The 14,533-nt window shown below is 51.4% G+C and overlaps 1 protein-coding gene across 4 annotated transcripts in view; it reads left to right on the top strand.

Annotated features, from left to right (window-relative positions):
• UBR4 (ubiquitin protein ligase E3 component n-recognin 4) overlaps positions 1-14,533 on the top strand; it is a 145,206-nt gene that overhangs the window by 129,233 nt on the left and 1,440 nt on the right. For all 4 annotated transcript variants that reach the window (XM_063631682.1, XM_055262263.2, XM_063631681.1 and 1 more), the window contains 7 exons: positions 310-423; positions 1,402-1,544; positions 1,969-2,094; positions 3,528-3,722; positions 6,662-6,886; positions 10,175-10,265; positions 11,325-11,487. In XM_063631682.1, the coding sequence (XP_063487752.1) occupies positions 310-423; positions 1,402-1,544; positions 1,969-2,094; positions 3,528-3,722; positions 6,662-6,886; positions 10,175-10,265; positions 11,325-11,487 (1,057 nt within the window). The remainder of the gene's footprint in view (positions 1-309; positions 424-1,401; positions 1,545-1,968; positions 2,095-3,527; positions 3,723-6,661; positions 6,887-10,174; positions 10,266-11,324; positions 11,488-14,533) is intronic.

Raw genomic sequence — 14,533 nt, 5'->3', positions numbered from 1 at the left:
TGGAAGCTGAGACTTGGCATTGCTGGCACGAAGATGCTGGCACGAAGGGGGCTTTTCTGATGGCAGGTGGCACCTTGCCAGGGCTCCAGCTGGATGATTTCCTTTGCTTCAGTGGTTCCTATAGGAAGAGAGAATAGCAGAAGGGCCTGGGTCTTTATCCTTATTAGAAGACAACTCAAGGGCTTTCCTCTCATGCACCTGTCCTTTTAGTGGAGGTAGAAGGTTAGCCCTGTTCCTGAGCACCTCCAAGCTAGGGTGGGAGAGGGTGTGTGGAAATCCCCTTGACGTGCCGCCGGGATTCCCCTACAGACAAATGAAAAGGGCCAGGTCGTGACCAAGACAGCACTCCTGAAGCAGATGGAAGAGCTGATCGAGGAGCCAGGCCTCACGTGCTGCATCTGCAGGGAGGGATACAAGTTCCAGGTACAGCTGCTGGGCCTGCGGTCGGTCCTGAGGGCCCAGCCTGACCCCTTGTTCTAGGTAGCATCCCCCTCCTCCAGGCCATTTTGTTCTTAGCTAGGCAAGGTCAAGGCCTGCATCTTAGGAGATTAGCAAAAGGACCAGCTGTCCTCTTTAGAGGCAGGAAGGCGAACTCATCCGAACTTTAGACTTTGTTATCTTTATCATCATCATCATGACAAATGCTGCTCGTTGGATTCTTCCTATATGTGAGGCCTCATGCGCAGAGCTTTGTGTAAACTGGATAATTTTATTTAAACCTGTAAAAAGTCTCAACTTGTGGTTAAGCAAACAAAGGTCACATGGCAGAGCCAGAATTCCAGCCTAGGCTTCTCAGACTCCAGACCCGGGCTTTTAAAAACACACCATGCTGCCTTCATTCAGGGTAACTGGGGAGAAAATCAGAACTTTCTAGGCTTATCCAAACTAGATTCCACCTGAGAGGAGCAGAGCAGCCAGTGACCTGCTGGCTCCCCTGAAGGCTCAAAGATGGCCGCCTCTTTCCAGCTTGAACTTACTGCTTAGAATACAGGCTGTGGAAGGGCAGATGGCTGGGCCACAGGGCTCGTTAGTCCTGTGTAATGCAGGCTCCTCAGAGCTGCCCAGCAGGTTTTGAAAAGCAAGAGAATATCAAGAAGTCACTTCTGCATTTTCAGACAGATGAAGCACAAAATAAAGAAAGATGGCCGAGTCTTGCTAATGTGTATACCTCTACATCTGCACCACATCCCCTTCTTGCTGGTTGCTCCCATAATCCTCGTTTCACTAGGGCTGCAGCCAGCCAAGTGCTTCACCAACAGACTGAGGGGCTGGCCTTACCTGCTCTTCTGAACTTCCCTAGTGAGAGCAACCTGAACCCCAAGGCATTGCCCCTCTATTCTGCTTCTCCTGAGCCTGACTTGGAGTTTCTCCTCCCCTCTCCTTATGTTGTCGTCTTTGCAGCCCACAAAGGTCCTGGGCATTTACACCTTCACGAAGCGGGTAGCCTTGGAGGAGATGGAGAATAAGCCCCGGAAACAGCAGGGCTACAGCACCGTGTCCCACTTCAACATTGTGCACTACGACTGCCATCTGGCTGCCGTCAGGTAGGCCCTGGCTCTTGCGGGATGGCTCCTTCAGTAGGCCTGCCTGTGGGCCTGGAGCGGGTGGGACTGCCATCCTCGTGGTTTTAAATCTGCTCCTTAGTCTCTGGGGAGTAGGGTGTTCTGCCTGACACCATATAGGTCCCCAAGCAGTTATTTGAATGATAGGAAGATATGCTTTGGCCTGGGCCCAAGGCTGGTGAGAGCATCCCTGCCTACCTGAGTCAGCAAAGCCAGCGTGTACCACATTGAGGCTACAAATGGCAAATTCTCTTCGCAGGGTCAGGAGCCTGGGCCGACTGACTTCTTAGTGTTGGCACGCCCCCACCGCCACCCCCACCCCCACCCCCACCCCCACTCCCGCCCAGGTGCCTGGTTGCCACCTTAATGCCAGCAGTCGCTTGTCCCTGCTCTGCTCCCTATCCAGGTTGGCTCGAGGCCGGGAAGAGTGGGAGAGTGCCGCCCTGCAGAATGCCAACACCAAGTGCAATGGGCTCCTTCCGGTCTGGGGGCCTCATGTCCCTGAATCAGCTTTTGCCACTTGCTTGGCAAGGTGAGTGCTGAGTATTTTTCATGGTGGGATGGAGGGGATTTGCAGGGGATGGGACAAGACCCGCTATCAGCCCAATCCCCTGGTGACACTATTTCCTGTTACCTTCCTTGGGAATCCATTTCTGTCTGCTTGCTGACTGGGGAGCTGTCCAGAGCAGACAGGGTGGGGGGTGGAGGCTTACTCAAGGGGTAACCTGACATGGCCCCCCACAGGGTGGGAGGAACCAGCGCCCTTAGCTTCCAGGGTACCAGATGAAATTTCTGGGTCTTCACTATTCCTTTGCTGATCTTATGACATAAGATGTGGGACCCTGACTTGGTCCTTGAGGCCAGAATTTCTGAGTTCACTTCTACAGTGTGTGGCTCTGAGGTTTATATAACGAAAGTGGCTTAGTGGCAGGGGGGATGTTGGGCTCCTTAGAAGGCCTTCCTGATCCTAAAAACCCAGATAAGAATAGCTAAAGCATCTGTGAGGTCCTCATGTCTTGCTGATGCCTTGTGGAGTGGTGCCTCACCCCAAGTCCTATTTCAAAGCTCAGGGATAAAAAGATGCCTGTCATAAAACAGGCAGCTGGCAGTGATAATGGGCAGCATATTGAAATGCTTAACCTCTATTCTTTTGTTTTGAGACAAGGTTTTGCTCTTGTCACCCTGTAGTGCAGTGGCGTGATCTTGGCTCACTGCAGCCTCCACCTCCCAGGTTAAAGCGATTCTCCTGCCTCAGCCTCCCAAGTAGCTGGAATTACAGGTGCCTGCCACCATGCCCAGCTAATTTTTGTATTTTTAGTAGAGACGGGGTTTTGCCATGTTGGCCAGACTGGTCTCGAACTCCTGACCTCAGGTGATCCACCTGCCTCGACCTCTCAAAGTGCTGGGATTACACGTGTGAGCCACTGTGCCCGGCCAGGCATGTATTCTTGTATACATTGTACAGATGAGATGCAGAGTTTGAGCAACTTGCTCGAGGTCACCCAGTTAATAAGAGGCACAGCCCAGATAGACAAGAATGTGTATTGACATAGGAAAAACAAAAAACCCTTTTATTCGGAGATTGAAGAGCTCATTCTTATGGACAGATCACTTTGTCAGTCAGAATGGATGAGTTCTACATTGCTTCCTCCAAAATGTACTTCACATGCAGCCACGGTATGTCCTATAACATTAGTTCATTAAGAAATGGGCCCCCAAGAGTGGTGGGCTCTCATCAAAACTTGGAGAGTGTCACATTCAGTCACTGCAGAAATGAAAATGTCCTATGGCCTTGTCGTCCTGCTGGCCCCAGCCTTGGCCTCAACTTTCCCTTTTATTCTTGTCTCCATTTGCAAACCTTGGCAGCCATCAGGCCTGGGAGTACTGGAAGGAGGCTCTGTCTCCCAAACTGGGTTTTCACCAGGAACTCACTTCCATTTCATTGTTTGTTCTGCTTCCCTCTAGACACAACACTTACCTCCAGGAATGTACAGGCCAGCGGGAGCCCACGTACCAGCTCAACATCCACGACATCAAACTGCTCTTCCTGCGCTTCGCCATGGAGCAGTCGTTCAGCGCAGACACCGGCGGGGGCGGCCGGGAGAGCAACATCCATCTGATCCCATACATCATTCACACTGTGCTTTACGTCCTGAACACGTCAGTACCCTGTGTCCCAGGGGTGGCATCTCGCAGACCCACCCTGCATCCCTCTGCCCGAGATCGCCTCAGCTTTTTCATAGCCTCTCTTGCTAGTTCCAGAGCAAGTGTCTGGCCTAAGGCAGCCTTTTTGCCGAGGTGGGGATGCTCATCTGCATTCTTTTAGGGCCATGCAGAAAAAGCAATAAAGGGAACTTCCTTCCCCCAAACTGCCCTGTCTCCCACCATGGGCAGCCCAAGACCACATCCTTGGACTGAACTTCAGCTCACAGGGGAGCAGGAAATGGGAAAAGTCAGGCCACTGAAACCTCTACTTCAATGCAGCTTCTACTTCTACTTTCCAGACTGTTCTCTTGAATGGGGGGAGGCCACGGGTCGGAGCTGTGCCCACATCATTAGTCAAGGGCATATGGGTTGTTACAGGTGACGGTTTCCCATCAAGGGGATGCAGCAGAACTGAGGACCCAGTTCATAAATGGAAAACTGGATTTGTTATCCCTGTTTTCTCTACAGTGGGTAATGCTTCTGGCAAGTGTAAAGGGAAAGGGAATGTTCAAGATTATCTGGGAAAGTCAGCGGACAAGGAAGGCAGCCAGGAAAAAAGAGATTGGTAGTTTTATCCATATGCACATTATGGGACAGTTAGGTTGGTACCTGGAAGTGTAATTTTAAAGAAGCACTTAGGCCAGGCACGGTGGCTCACGCCTGTCATCCCAGCGCTTGGGAGGCCAAGGTAAGAGGATTGCTTGAGCCCAGCCTAAGCAACATAGTAAGACTCTGTCTTAATAAAAAGAAATTGTTTTAAATTAGCCAGGCACACACCTGTAATCCCAGCTATTCGGGAGGCTGAGGTGAGAGGATGGCTTGAGCTAAGGAGGTTGAGGCTGCAGTGAGTCGTGATCGCACCACTGCACTCCAGCCTGTGCGACAGAGCAAGACTGTGTCTCAAAGAAAAAAAAAAAATTAGGAGATTGAGTATCCTTTAGCTCTTCCATTTAATTCACTGTTTTCATGCTTGTAGGCCCCATCTCCTAGCAAGAGGCTTACGGTTCCCTGTTGAAAGGTTGTGTACAGCTCACCCCAGGTAGCTGCAGCACAGTTTAGGCAGCAGGACAATCTGTCTCTTGTCTTTTCTGGTTCTTTCTCTTCAACAGTGTTATTTTTTCCTTCCCTCCCATTTCCTTGTGAGATAAAAGGCTGACCTCGAGACCACAGGCTTCATTGTTAAAACGCGCAGGGGCAGGTTGACATCAGAGTGCATTACATCATCTGCTGAACTGCTTAGACTGGTGGGAGCAGCACCCGGCAGCACTGATGGCACAGACCTTCCCACTGTCCAAATTTCGCTCCTTCTCAGTGTTCCTGGGGCCCTGGACAGAGCCCTGGGTGACTTTAGGTGTCAGTATGTTTCTGAACAAGCCAGACATTTGTAATTCTCAAGTGCCTTCATTGGAAAGGGAATTGGCTGTCTCACAGTTTCTTTGGTCAGCCAGAGGCTGACCCAGAAGCTTAACAGAGAGGCCTTGCTTCTCGGCCCAAATTGCTTCCCAATTGACGGCTATCCAATTGACATTGGTGGGAGCTTGGTCACAGGGGGGCTGAGTGCATTTGGTGGAATATTTGTTTATGGAGGCAAGTATGTTACAGCATGGCCACCGTAAGCCAGACCAGAGCCTGAGCAGATCCTGCAGCAGCCAAAAGCCTCAGATTCCCTACAGGGCTGGAAGATCAAGTTGAGTGTATCCATCCATGCCCATCTGCAGGCAGCAGAAGCAGGCAGGGTGTCCTTGCACCCTCTTCTCCTGCTTTCCCAGAGTCCAGCATCTGTGCCAGTGTTACCTATAGACCTGGTAACTTAGGTTCTAGTGTTGTGTTTGTCCCCACCTCTCCCCACCAGTGCCCCATGGAGTTAGGATAGGGCATCAAGCATTCATGGCATGAGAGCACCATTCAAGTTCTAAGGAGAGAGTGTACCCAGAAGCATGTCATCAGGAAGGACTTAAGCCACCTCTCAGTGCTGATTCCGTGACCTTTTGTCAAAGCTTCAGCGTGGAGAGGGAGGTAGGGTTAAGATGGACAGGCTGCCTGGCTTCAGAGCACAGTTCTTTCCACGATGTGAGACTTGGGCAGAATCCTTACCTCTTCCGTACTGCAGTTTTCTGTTTCTTTAAAATTGGGATAGTGGTGGCACCTGTCCCATAGCATTCTTGTGAATACTAAGTGAAATAATCCCTGTAAAGCACTTAGAACAGTGCCTGGCACTGAGTTTGCTGTGGTCGTCATCATCATCATCATCATCATCATCATCATCATTGCAACTTAGGACGCATGAGGACAAGAAGCAGGGCTCATCTGGAAGACACTATTCTAACAGAGGCAGGAGGACCTAGATCAGAAGAAGACAAACTGGAAGAAGGAGCCTAGGAAAGGAACCACATGCAAATTTAGTGCAAACCATGTAAACATAACAAGACTATGTGGAGCAAGGGGGAGTCAGGCTGTGGACGCACCAGGGAATCTTGATTCATGTTTTTGGCCCCATCACTCACTAGCTTGGTGACTTTGGGCAAGTCACTTCACTTTTCTGGGCCTCTGGAGTTACTAGCACAATTCCATGTTGGGGAGATTGTGAATGTCCCTGATATATGGTGCTCAGGAACCAGTAGTTGCTTGGAATTGTGTTAGAGCTGGGGTAGGAGCTAGAAGTAGGGGCCAGGGAAGAAGGGAAGATGCCGCAAAGAAGGGCCTGGAAGGGGACGAAGGGCATGGATTATCAGAGGAAGTGGGAGGAGTAGTCAAGGATGGGTAGGGAGTGTTGAGTCATCCAAGCGTTCAGCAAATGTCACAAGATGACGACAAATTGAGCAAATTCTTCCTGCTCTTGCTGCCGGGTCCTGCTTCCACCCTGCTTTTATTTTATCATGCCCCTTTTCTTCTAGAACCCGAGCAACTTCCCGAGAAGAGAAGAACCTCCAAGGCTTTCTGGAACAGCCCAAGGAGAAGTGGGTGGAGAGTGCCTTTGAAGTGGACGGGCCCCACTATTTCACAGTCCTGGCCCTTCACATCCTGCCCCCTGAGCAGTGGAGAGCTACACGTGTGGAAATCTTGCGGAGGCTGTTGGTGACCTCACAGGCCCGGGCAGTGGCTCCAGGTGGAGCCCCCAGGTCAGTACCTGCTTCAGGAAGCTGCTGCTCACTATTTCCCTCATCAGTTTTGAAAAGCTGCTTAGTGGTACGCATGTGCTAGGTGAAGGCATGCTTTGTGACTGCGGTGGTTGACACCAGCCCTTCTCCCTTCTCAGTCTGTCATGTCAAGAGTCTAAGCTGATGGCTGGCAGGTTGCCTGGTCATTTCTGGGTTTTCTGTTCCGCTACTAGAAAGGTAGAGCCAGTCTTACCTACTGTAGAAAATGTTAGAGAGGAAGGCAGCCAGGCACAGGGTGATACAATCAATGAGGTGATCAGAGCTGCCAGGGCTAAGAACAGTAATCAGGTTTTCCAAATCTTGCTGGTGTTGGCATAAGCCAGGAAAGTTTCATTGTGGTCACATGGGGTATTTTCTAATAATTAAAAACTCGTCTTCATTCTCTCTTCTTGGTTACATTCCTATCCCATGCGTCCCACATTCCATGAACCTTTCTTCTTCTAGACCACTCTCCTATACGTGTGGACACCTCCCCAAGAAAGAGCATGTCAGAAAGGAAGTGGTCTTTGATTTATGACCTTGGGCTGTGATTTGGGACAGATGGTCTCGAGAGAAGCAGCTGTAAACTACCGCCACAGCATCTCTTTGAGGACCCCCATGGATTGCTGTGTGCAGAGGAGACTCCATGGGTACCACTCAGGCTGCCAGTGGCCCCACACAGTCTCTGCCTGTCCTGGGGAACTATGGAGCAGGCTCTGGGTTTGGCAGTTTGCTTCTGTCCCTCGAGTGAAATGTGCCTCTGCTTCATTTCTGGAAGATTGGGTTTGTGATTTTTGTGATTCTGCTTTAGCCCAGGATTCGAGGGATCATGTCCACATTTGTAGGCCATCCAGGGAGCAGAGGGAAACTTTTAGGGCCATGAGAAAGACAAGCCAAGTGGAAATAGCCTGTGCCCTCACTGGCACACCATGTGTCTTTATGTCCATTAGCCCTGACTGACCAAGCATTGCTGGTCTGTGGGCACTTCACGCCCCCAGAGAGACCAAATTGGAGCTGTCCTATTGAATCTGGCCTGTACCAGATTGTCACTGGAGAGTGGGAGGGGGCAAGTCTTGTTAGATTCCTAGGTAACCCCTGCCCCCATTCTTAACATATCACTTTCCAGTATTTCCCAAGAGCCTGAATTAATAGTTAACTAGCTGCTGGAAATCAAAAGTTAGATCTTGAGAATACTAAGTTGATAAGTCAGGCTTGGCCAGTACCCACATGCTGCATCCACAGCAAATAGAGTGGCCATTTATTGGGCACAGTCTCTCCATGGCGGCTGTGAAATCTGAACCCACAGGAGCTGTTTTGCTCTCAGGAGACTAGCATTCATTACTGTCCCAGGCAGTGAAGGAAAAGCTGATTTGGTCACAGCTTAATTAGGAAATCCAGTGTGAGCTACATTCATGAGTTGCTGTTTTCTCTGTAGCAGTTTCGTCACCTTTACTAATTGGCCTTAAATAATTAAGTTGGGCAAGGTCACTCAGGATTTCTGCTTACCAAAGCACAACAGCCACAGGAAAGGACCAAACACGGCCATGGTCTGGAGCCGTGAGCCCGGCACTCATCAGGCAGACTAAGAAAGGCACTGTGGGTTTGCCCGATACTGGGAGGAGACCCATGGGGGAGAGACCACAGCTGGAACAGGTATCCAGGTATCATCCTGACACTGGGGCAGCCTCACTGGTGGCAGTCTTTGTCCTAAGTCCTGAAAGTCATGGGGTAAGGGGTAGTAGCAGAGACACAGAAATGTAGCTCAGCAGAAGCTGGCCTCTTCTGCACACCTGACATTCAGAAAAAAAGTTCCTCTGCCAGGAACTTGCAAGTACAAAGCCTGGGATGTTCTCAGGCGTCTATCAGAACTTGATCTGTTATCTTATCTGCCAGGGTAAAGAGCTGCAGAGAAATGGATTATTGTCCTCATCCACGGGTCCACCTTCTAGGATTTTAGGCTGCAGCATCATCACACGTATGCAGGAGAGAAAGTGGGGGCTTGGGAAGGTACTGGGGCAGAGGGAGGCCACAGGAAGCATATTTCAGTAGAGAGGGAATTGTCCCCATTTATTATTATTTGTTTTTTGCGAGTTATTTATTGAATGCAGGTGTGGGTAGCCTGTCTCATGCTAGGCAGCCCCTTCACTTGAGGCCCATGTAGTTTTAGCTTCTATAATAAATACCATCTATGTTGTCTTATTTTCATGATTCTTACATATACCCATGCATTTTAATACTAAACATTTTAATGTATGTCCCTTTAGTCATGGGATGTGTTCCAGTGTGTTTTGAGGTGTAGAATACTCCGTGACAAGGGCTCACTTAGGCTTTACTTATTACAGATGTGATGGCTGTTGGCAAACAAAACCTCCATAGAGCTTGGGTGGTAGAAACTGAATCCTGACGCTGATATTTCACTGCCTGTGCCGAGGGGAGCCTGATCTTTCTGTATTTCGTACTGGCTCTACCTGGTGTAATCATCCCTCAAACCTCAAACCAAGAGTGCCTGCTGAGAAGGCAGTGGACATTGTTAGAGGCAGTCTCCCCTCTCCTGTCGCTCCCCATATTCCAAGGAACTGGCTGGTCTTTAATCCTGAACTGAATCATTGGATTAAGTAGCAACGATACTGGTTAGAAACAACGAGGTGTGGTGAGCAACTTGGCTTATCCCAGGATTTAGGTGATGTCAGTGTGGCTGCCTGCTCCATCTTAGACATTACCATTGCTTAATACCAACTTCCTAGCAGCTTGCTGCCGTTTAACACAGCACATGTTTGACAAGCTACTGTGTTTGACTAGTTTAGTCTGCTGGCTTTTAAGAAATTTCTCCTAGTGGGAATGTAAAGACTGAATTAAAACCTTGTTTCCTACCTCATTTATTAGGTTCCATCAAATTCCAAGAGCTTGTGGGGGCCCAAACACAAGGGATACATAGGAATCCTTTGCCTTTCTTTAAGTCACTAGCCTTGTGTTTGCCCCGTCTGCCCTGGTGATGTCTCCCCCGGTTCCATTTTACCCTGATCTGGAAGATGAGCACTGAGAGAATCAGATGAATTTCATGGAGCATTTTTGTAACCAATAAACTTCTGAGTCCCAGGGCTCCAGAGGTTCTTGCCCACAGCTGCTTTTTTCCAAGCAGAAGGCAAGTCGCTGGAACTCCGAGATGCATACACCACTGTGACTCTTCCCTTGCTCCCAGAATGCCTTGCTCTGTCCTTGTGAGTATCCTCCTAGGGACTTCATGTGATGGAATTGGATTTTCTTTTCCAGGCTGACAGATAAGGCAGTGAAGGACTATTCCGCTTACCGTTCTTCCCTTCTCTTTTGGGCCCTCGTCGATCTCATTTACAACATGTTTAAGGTAAGGAGGCTGTCAGAGGCCCAGTGGGTTTTGGCAAGAGTGTAAAATGTCTGCACTCCTGTCCTTGACCCTGCCTCAGCACCCACATGGCTGCTCCTCCACTGGCCTGGGGGCACTTTTTTCCTAGAAACAAACAACCCCAACTGTGGGAGGGATTGACACTGGCAGCTTGGAGCCTTGTGTCTGTGAGGTACATTGGTTTGGTTTGGTTTGGTTTTTTTGAGATGGAGTTTTGCTCTTGTTGCCCAGGCTGGAGTGCAGTGGCATGATCTCGGCTCACTGCAACCTCCACATCCCGGGTTCAAGTGATTCTCCTGCCTCAGCCTCCCAAGTAGCTGGGACTACAGGCGTGCACCACCACGCCCGGCTAATTTTGTATTTTTAGTAGAGACGAGGTTTCACCATGTTGGTCAGGCTGGTCTCAAACTCCTGACCTCAGGTGATCCACCCGCCTCGGCCTCCCAAAGTGCTGCTATTACAGGCATGGGCCACTGTGCCTGGCCCACATTTGTAGCTGAGATCACTCCCGTCACCTGCTCCCGAGCCTGCTCCAGGCTCGGCTGTGCAGGAAGACATTCCCCCCGGGTCTCTCTTTGCTGCTCTTGCCGTGCTATTGGGATAAGCTCTGTTGCCCTGAGTGAGTCTGACTTACCGCAGCCAGCTTGTAACAGGATACTCCTCTCCGGAGAGAATCTGAGTTTTTGAGTTGGTTCCTTTCATCATCGGAATGAAACACCTCATGGAAGCACATCGACAAGTCCCTTTGCTCTGGGGAATGCGGATGGGAAGTGTATGGGGAGGGAATGCAGCCACTTGTTGGGTTGTTGGAGCCTGTAGGTTCAGGTGACACAGTGCCTAATAAGGGGGCCCTAAGAGGAACGAAGTGAAATTGTGTTGTTCCTGGAGACAAAGCACACGCTCTAGGGTGCATGTTGGTGTGCTTTGGTGTAGGTTGGGAGGGCCGTCCTTTGAGGGGTTGAAATGGCCTGACTGACTTGAGACGGAAGATGAGGCAGCAGTAAGTCACCCACCTCTCTTGCCTCCTGTTTATTCTCGTAGAAGGTGCCTACCAGTAACACAGAGGGAGGCTGGTCCTGCTCTCTCGCTGAGTACATCCGCCACAATGACATGCCCATCTACGAAGCTGCCGACAAAGCCCTGAAAACCTTCCAGGAAGAGTTCATGCCGGTGGAGACCTTCTCAGAGTTCCTCGATGTGGCCGGTTAGTGTCAAGGTTTTCTCTTTTAAAGATCCTCTGCAGCAAAGCCCCGTGTCTTCCTCCGTGGGTCATCCATAGCTTTATCTTCACAACCAGAGGAAACGTAGTATGAGCCAGCCTGTCAGCTGCCACCAAAAGCCCTGGGAAAGATGCGTACTTAGCAAGTCACCGATAACAAGAACAGCAGCTCTAACATGTACTGAGCACCCCCTCCTTCCCAGGCATGGGCTATTCACTGTAGGTGATCTCAGCCCTCAAGGCAGCCCTGTGTGAGGCAGGAGCTTTGGTTATCCCCATTTTATAGATGGGGTAAATGAGGCTCTCAAGATAAATAAGTGGCTAAGGGAACATAGCTAGAAAGTGATAGGGTCCCTTTTTGAGTCTGTTTTTTACGTGAATCTTTTTATTTATTTTTTTTTTGCACACAAAACAATAAACATTTTCTAAAAGTACATACAAACAAAAAGATGCATATCAAACATATTAGGAAGGTTGCACATGGGAAGACGGGGAATAGAAATGGGGGGTGGGAATTAAAGAAAATAAATGAGAGAGGGACTTTGTATGGATCAATGAGAATAACTCAATCCTCTATTTGACAAAGAAGAAGGAGAAGGAAGAGGAAGAAAAAGAAAGTGGGATAAAGGATCAGAAAGGGAGGAAAATAGAAAAAATTCGAGTATGACTCCAGGGTAGACCTGTTTTGTTGTCACTTGGTTCGTTGTTTGGTTTGACAGTTGTATTTTTCATATGTTTCGCCATGTTGGCCAGGCTGGTCTCGAGCTCCTAGCCTTAAGTGATCAACCCGCCTCAGCCTCCCAGAGTACTGGGACTACAGGCGTGAGCCACCACATCCAGCCCCCACATTGCTTCTGGCCTCTGTGGTAGGCCTCCCAGACGGGGCAGCCGGGCAGAGGTGCTCCCCACATCCCAGACGGGGCGGCCAGGCAGAGGCGCTCCTCACTTCTTCCCAGACGGGGCGGCCGGGCAGAGACGCTCCTCACTTCCCAGACGGGGCGGCCGGGCAGAGGGGCTCCTCACTTCCCAGACGGGGCAGCCGGGCAGAGGCGCTCCTCACATCCCAGACGATGGGTGGCCGGGCAGAGGCGCTCCTCACTTCTTTCCAGACGGGGCGGCCGGGCAGAGAAGCTCCTCACTTCCCAGACGGGGTGGCGGCCGGGCAGAGGGGCTCCTCACTTCCCAGATGGGGTGGCGGCCGGGCAGAGGCGCTCCTCACTTCCCAGACGATGGGTGGCCGGGCAGAGGCGCTCCTCACTTCCCAGACGGGGCGGCCGGGCAGAGGCGCTCCTCACATCCCAGAAGGGGCGGCCGGGCAGAGGGGCTCCTCACTTCCCAGACGATGGGTGGCCGGGCAGAGGCCCTCCTCACTTCCCAGACGGGGCGGCCGGGCAGAGGCGCTCCTCACTTCCCAGACGGGGTGGCCGCGCAGAGGGGCTCCTCACTTCCCAGACGGGGCGACCGGGCAGAGTCGCTCCTCACATCCCAGACGATGGACGGCCGGGCAGAGATGTTCCTCACTTCCTAGACGGGGTGGCGGCCAGGCAGAGGCGCTCCTCACTTCCCAGACAGGGCGGCCGGGCAGAGGAGCTCCTCAGAACCCAGACGATGGGCGGCCAGGCAGAGACGCTCCCCACCTCCCAGATGGGGCGGCGGCCGGGCAGAGGCTGCAATCCCAGCACCCTGGGAGGCCAAGGCAGGTGGCTGTGAGGCGGAGGCTGCAGCGAGCCAAGACCACGCCACCGCACTGCAGCCCGGGCAACACCGAGCACCGAATGAGCGAGCCTCCGTCTGCAGTCCCAGCACCTCGGGAGGCCGAGGCAGGCAGAGCAGTGGAGGTCAGGAGCTGGAGACCAGCCTGGCCGACATGGCGAAACCGCGCCTCCAGCCAAAGGAGAAAAACCAGGGAGGGGTGGTGGCGCGCGGCGGCCATCCCAGGCAGCCCACAGGCCAGGGCAGGAGAATCACGGGAGCCGGACCCAGGGAGGGAGGGAGGGAGGGAGGGAAGCAAGCTTGAGTCTGTTTTTTAATGGCAGTTCAGAGAATTAACACACAAATTGAAATGCCCCTGTCGTCCTCCTGCGTCTTAGGTCACAGTTGACCCCAGGGAGGCATGGGCGACCCAGCAGGGCCACTCTGAACTCTGGGTGTGGGATATGTGGTCAGACAATTCCTTATCTTACTGCTAGTAAAATTGAAATTCTTTGTGTAACAAATTTGTCATTCTAATTGCAAACAAACACATTAGAATTGGTTTGGATTTCATAACCAAGCACCAAGTGACAGCAGGGGTAGGTGACTTGGCCCGTGCCTGGGAAATCCACCTAGAGTTAAAAGACAGTGCCCTGTCAGGTTGTGGGCGCCGCGGCATTACAGCCCCCATCAGAGCATCCGCCCTACAAAGGTCAGCTCCCCAGAGCAAACGCACAGGTAACCAAACCTGCCAGCTCTTTTTTGTGAACTGTTTCATTTTTTTCTTGTGTTCATTGTGGGAATTTTGTAAAGTATAAAGAAGCAAGAAAACAAACTCCCCCCAGATCCCACTGTTAGGAGAATGCCTCTGCTAACATTTTCTCTATCTTGTTATCCTCTGGGAATGAGACCCACTAAAGGGCTGGAGTGTTGCTCAGTGCGAATTCCTCTTTCTTCCCAGCTCAGAGGCAGCTGACCGATTTTCCCAAACAGCTCTGTGCCTCCTCATTGGCTGCCCCTTGCAGTGGCCTCAGTGGAAGCTCTGTGCTGGGATGGCCTTCGTCGGCCTGTGCCTGCCTCCGCGTCTGGGCGGGCCTGTGCTAACACTGCTCACCTCTGTGTGTTTGTTGACTCCACCACCTCTTTACAGCTCCCACTGGCCCTGTTTCAGCCTAGACGTTTCACCAGCATCATACCTTAGCACATGCCACGCGTTCCTCCCAAAGTCAGCCCTGGGACCAGGTGGGCTGGTAAAGTCCTCAGTGCCGGGCCCTGTGCCTGTTGCATGAGCCTGTGTCACTGTGACTGTGGAAGTTGGAGCTAGTGAGAGGAGGAGGAG

The sequence above is a fragment of the Symphalangus syndactylus genome, chromosome 22 (genome assembly GCF_028878055.3).
Source record: "Symphalangus syndactylus isolate Jambi chromosome 22, NHGRI_mSymSyn1-v2.1_pri, whole genome shotgun sequence".
Classification (NCBI taxonomy): Eukaryota; Metazoa; Chordata; class Mammalia; order Primates; family Hylobatidae; genus Symphalangus; species Symphalangus syndactylus.
The sequence above is the reverse complement of the archived record's forward strand: the minus strand, read 5'-3'. Positions and strand labels throughout refer to the sequence as shown.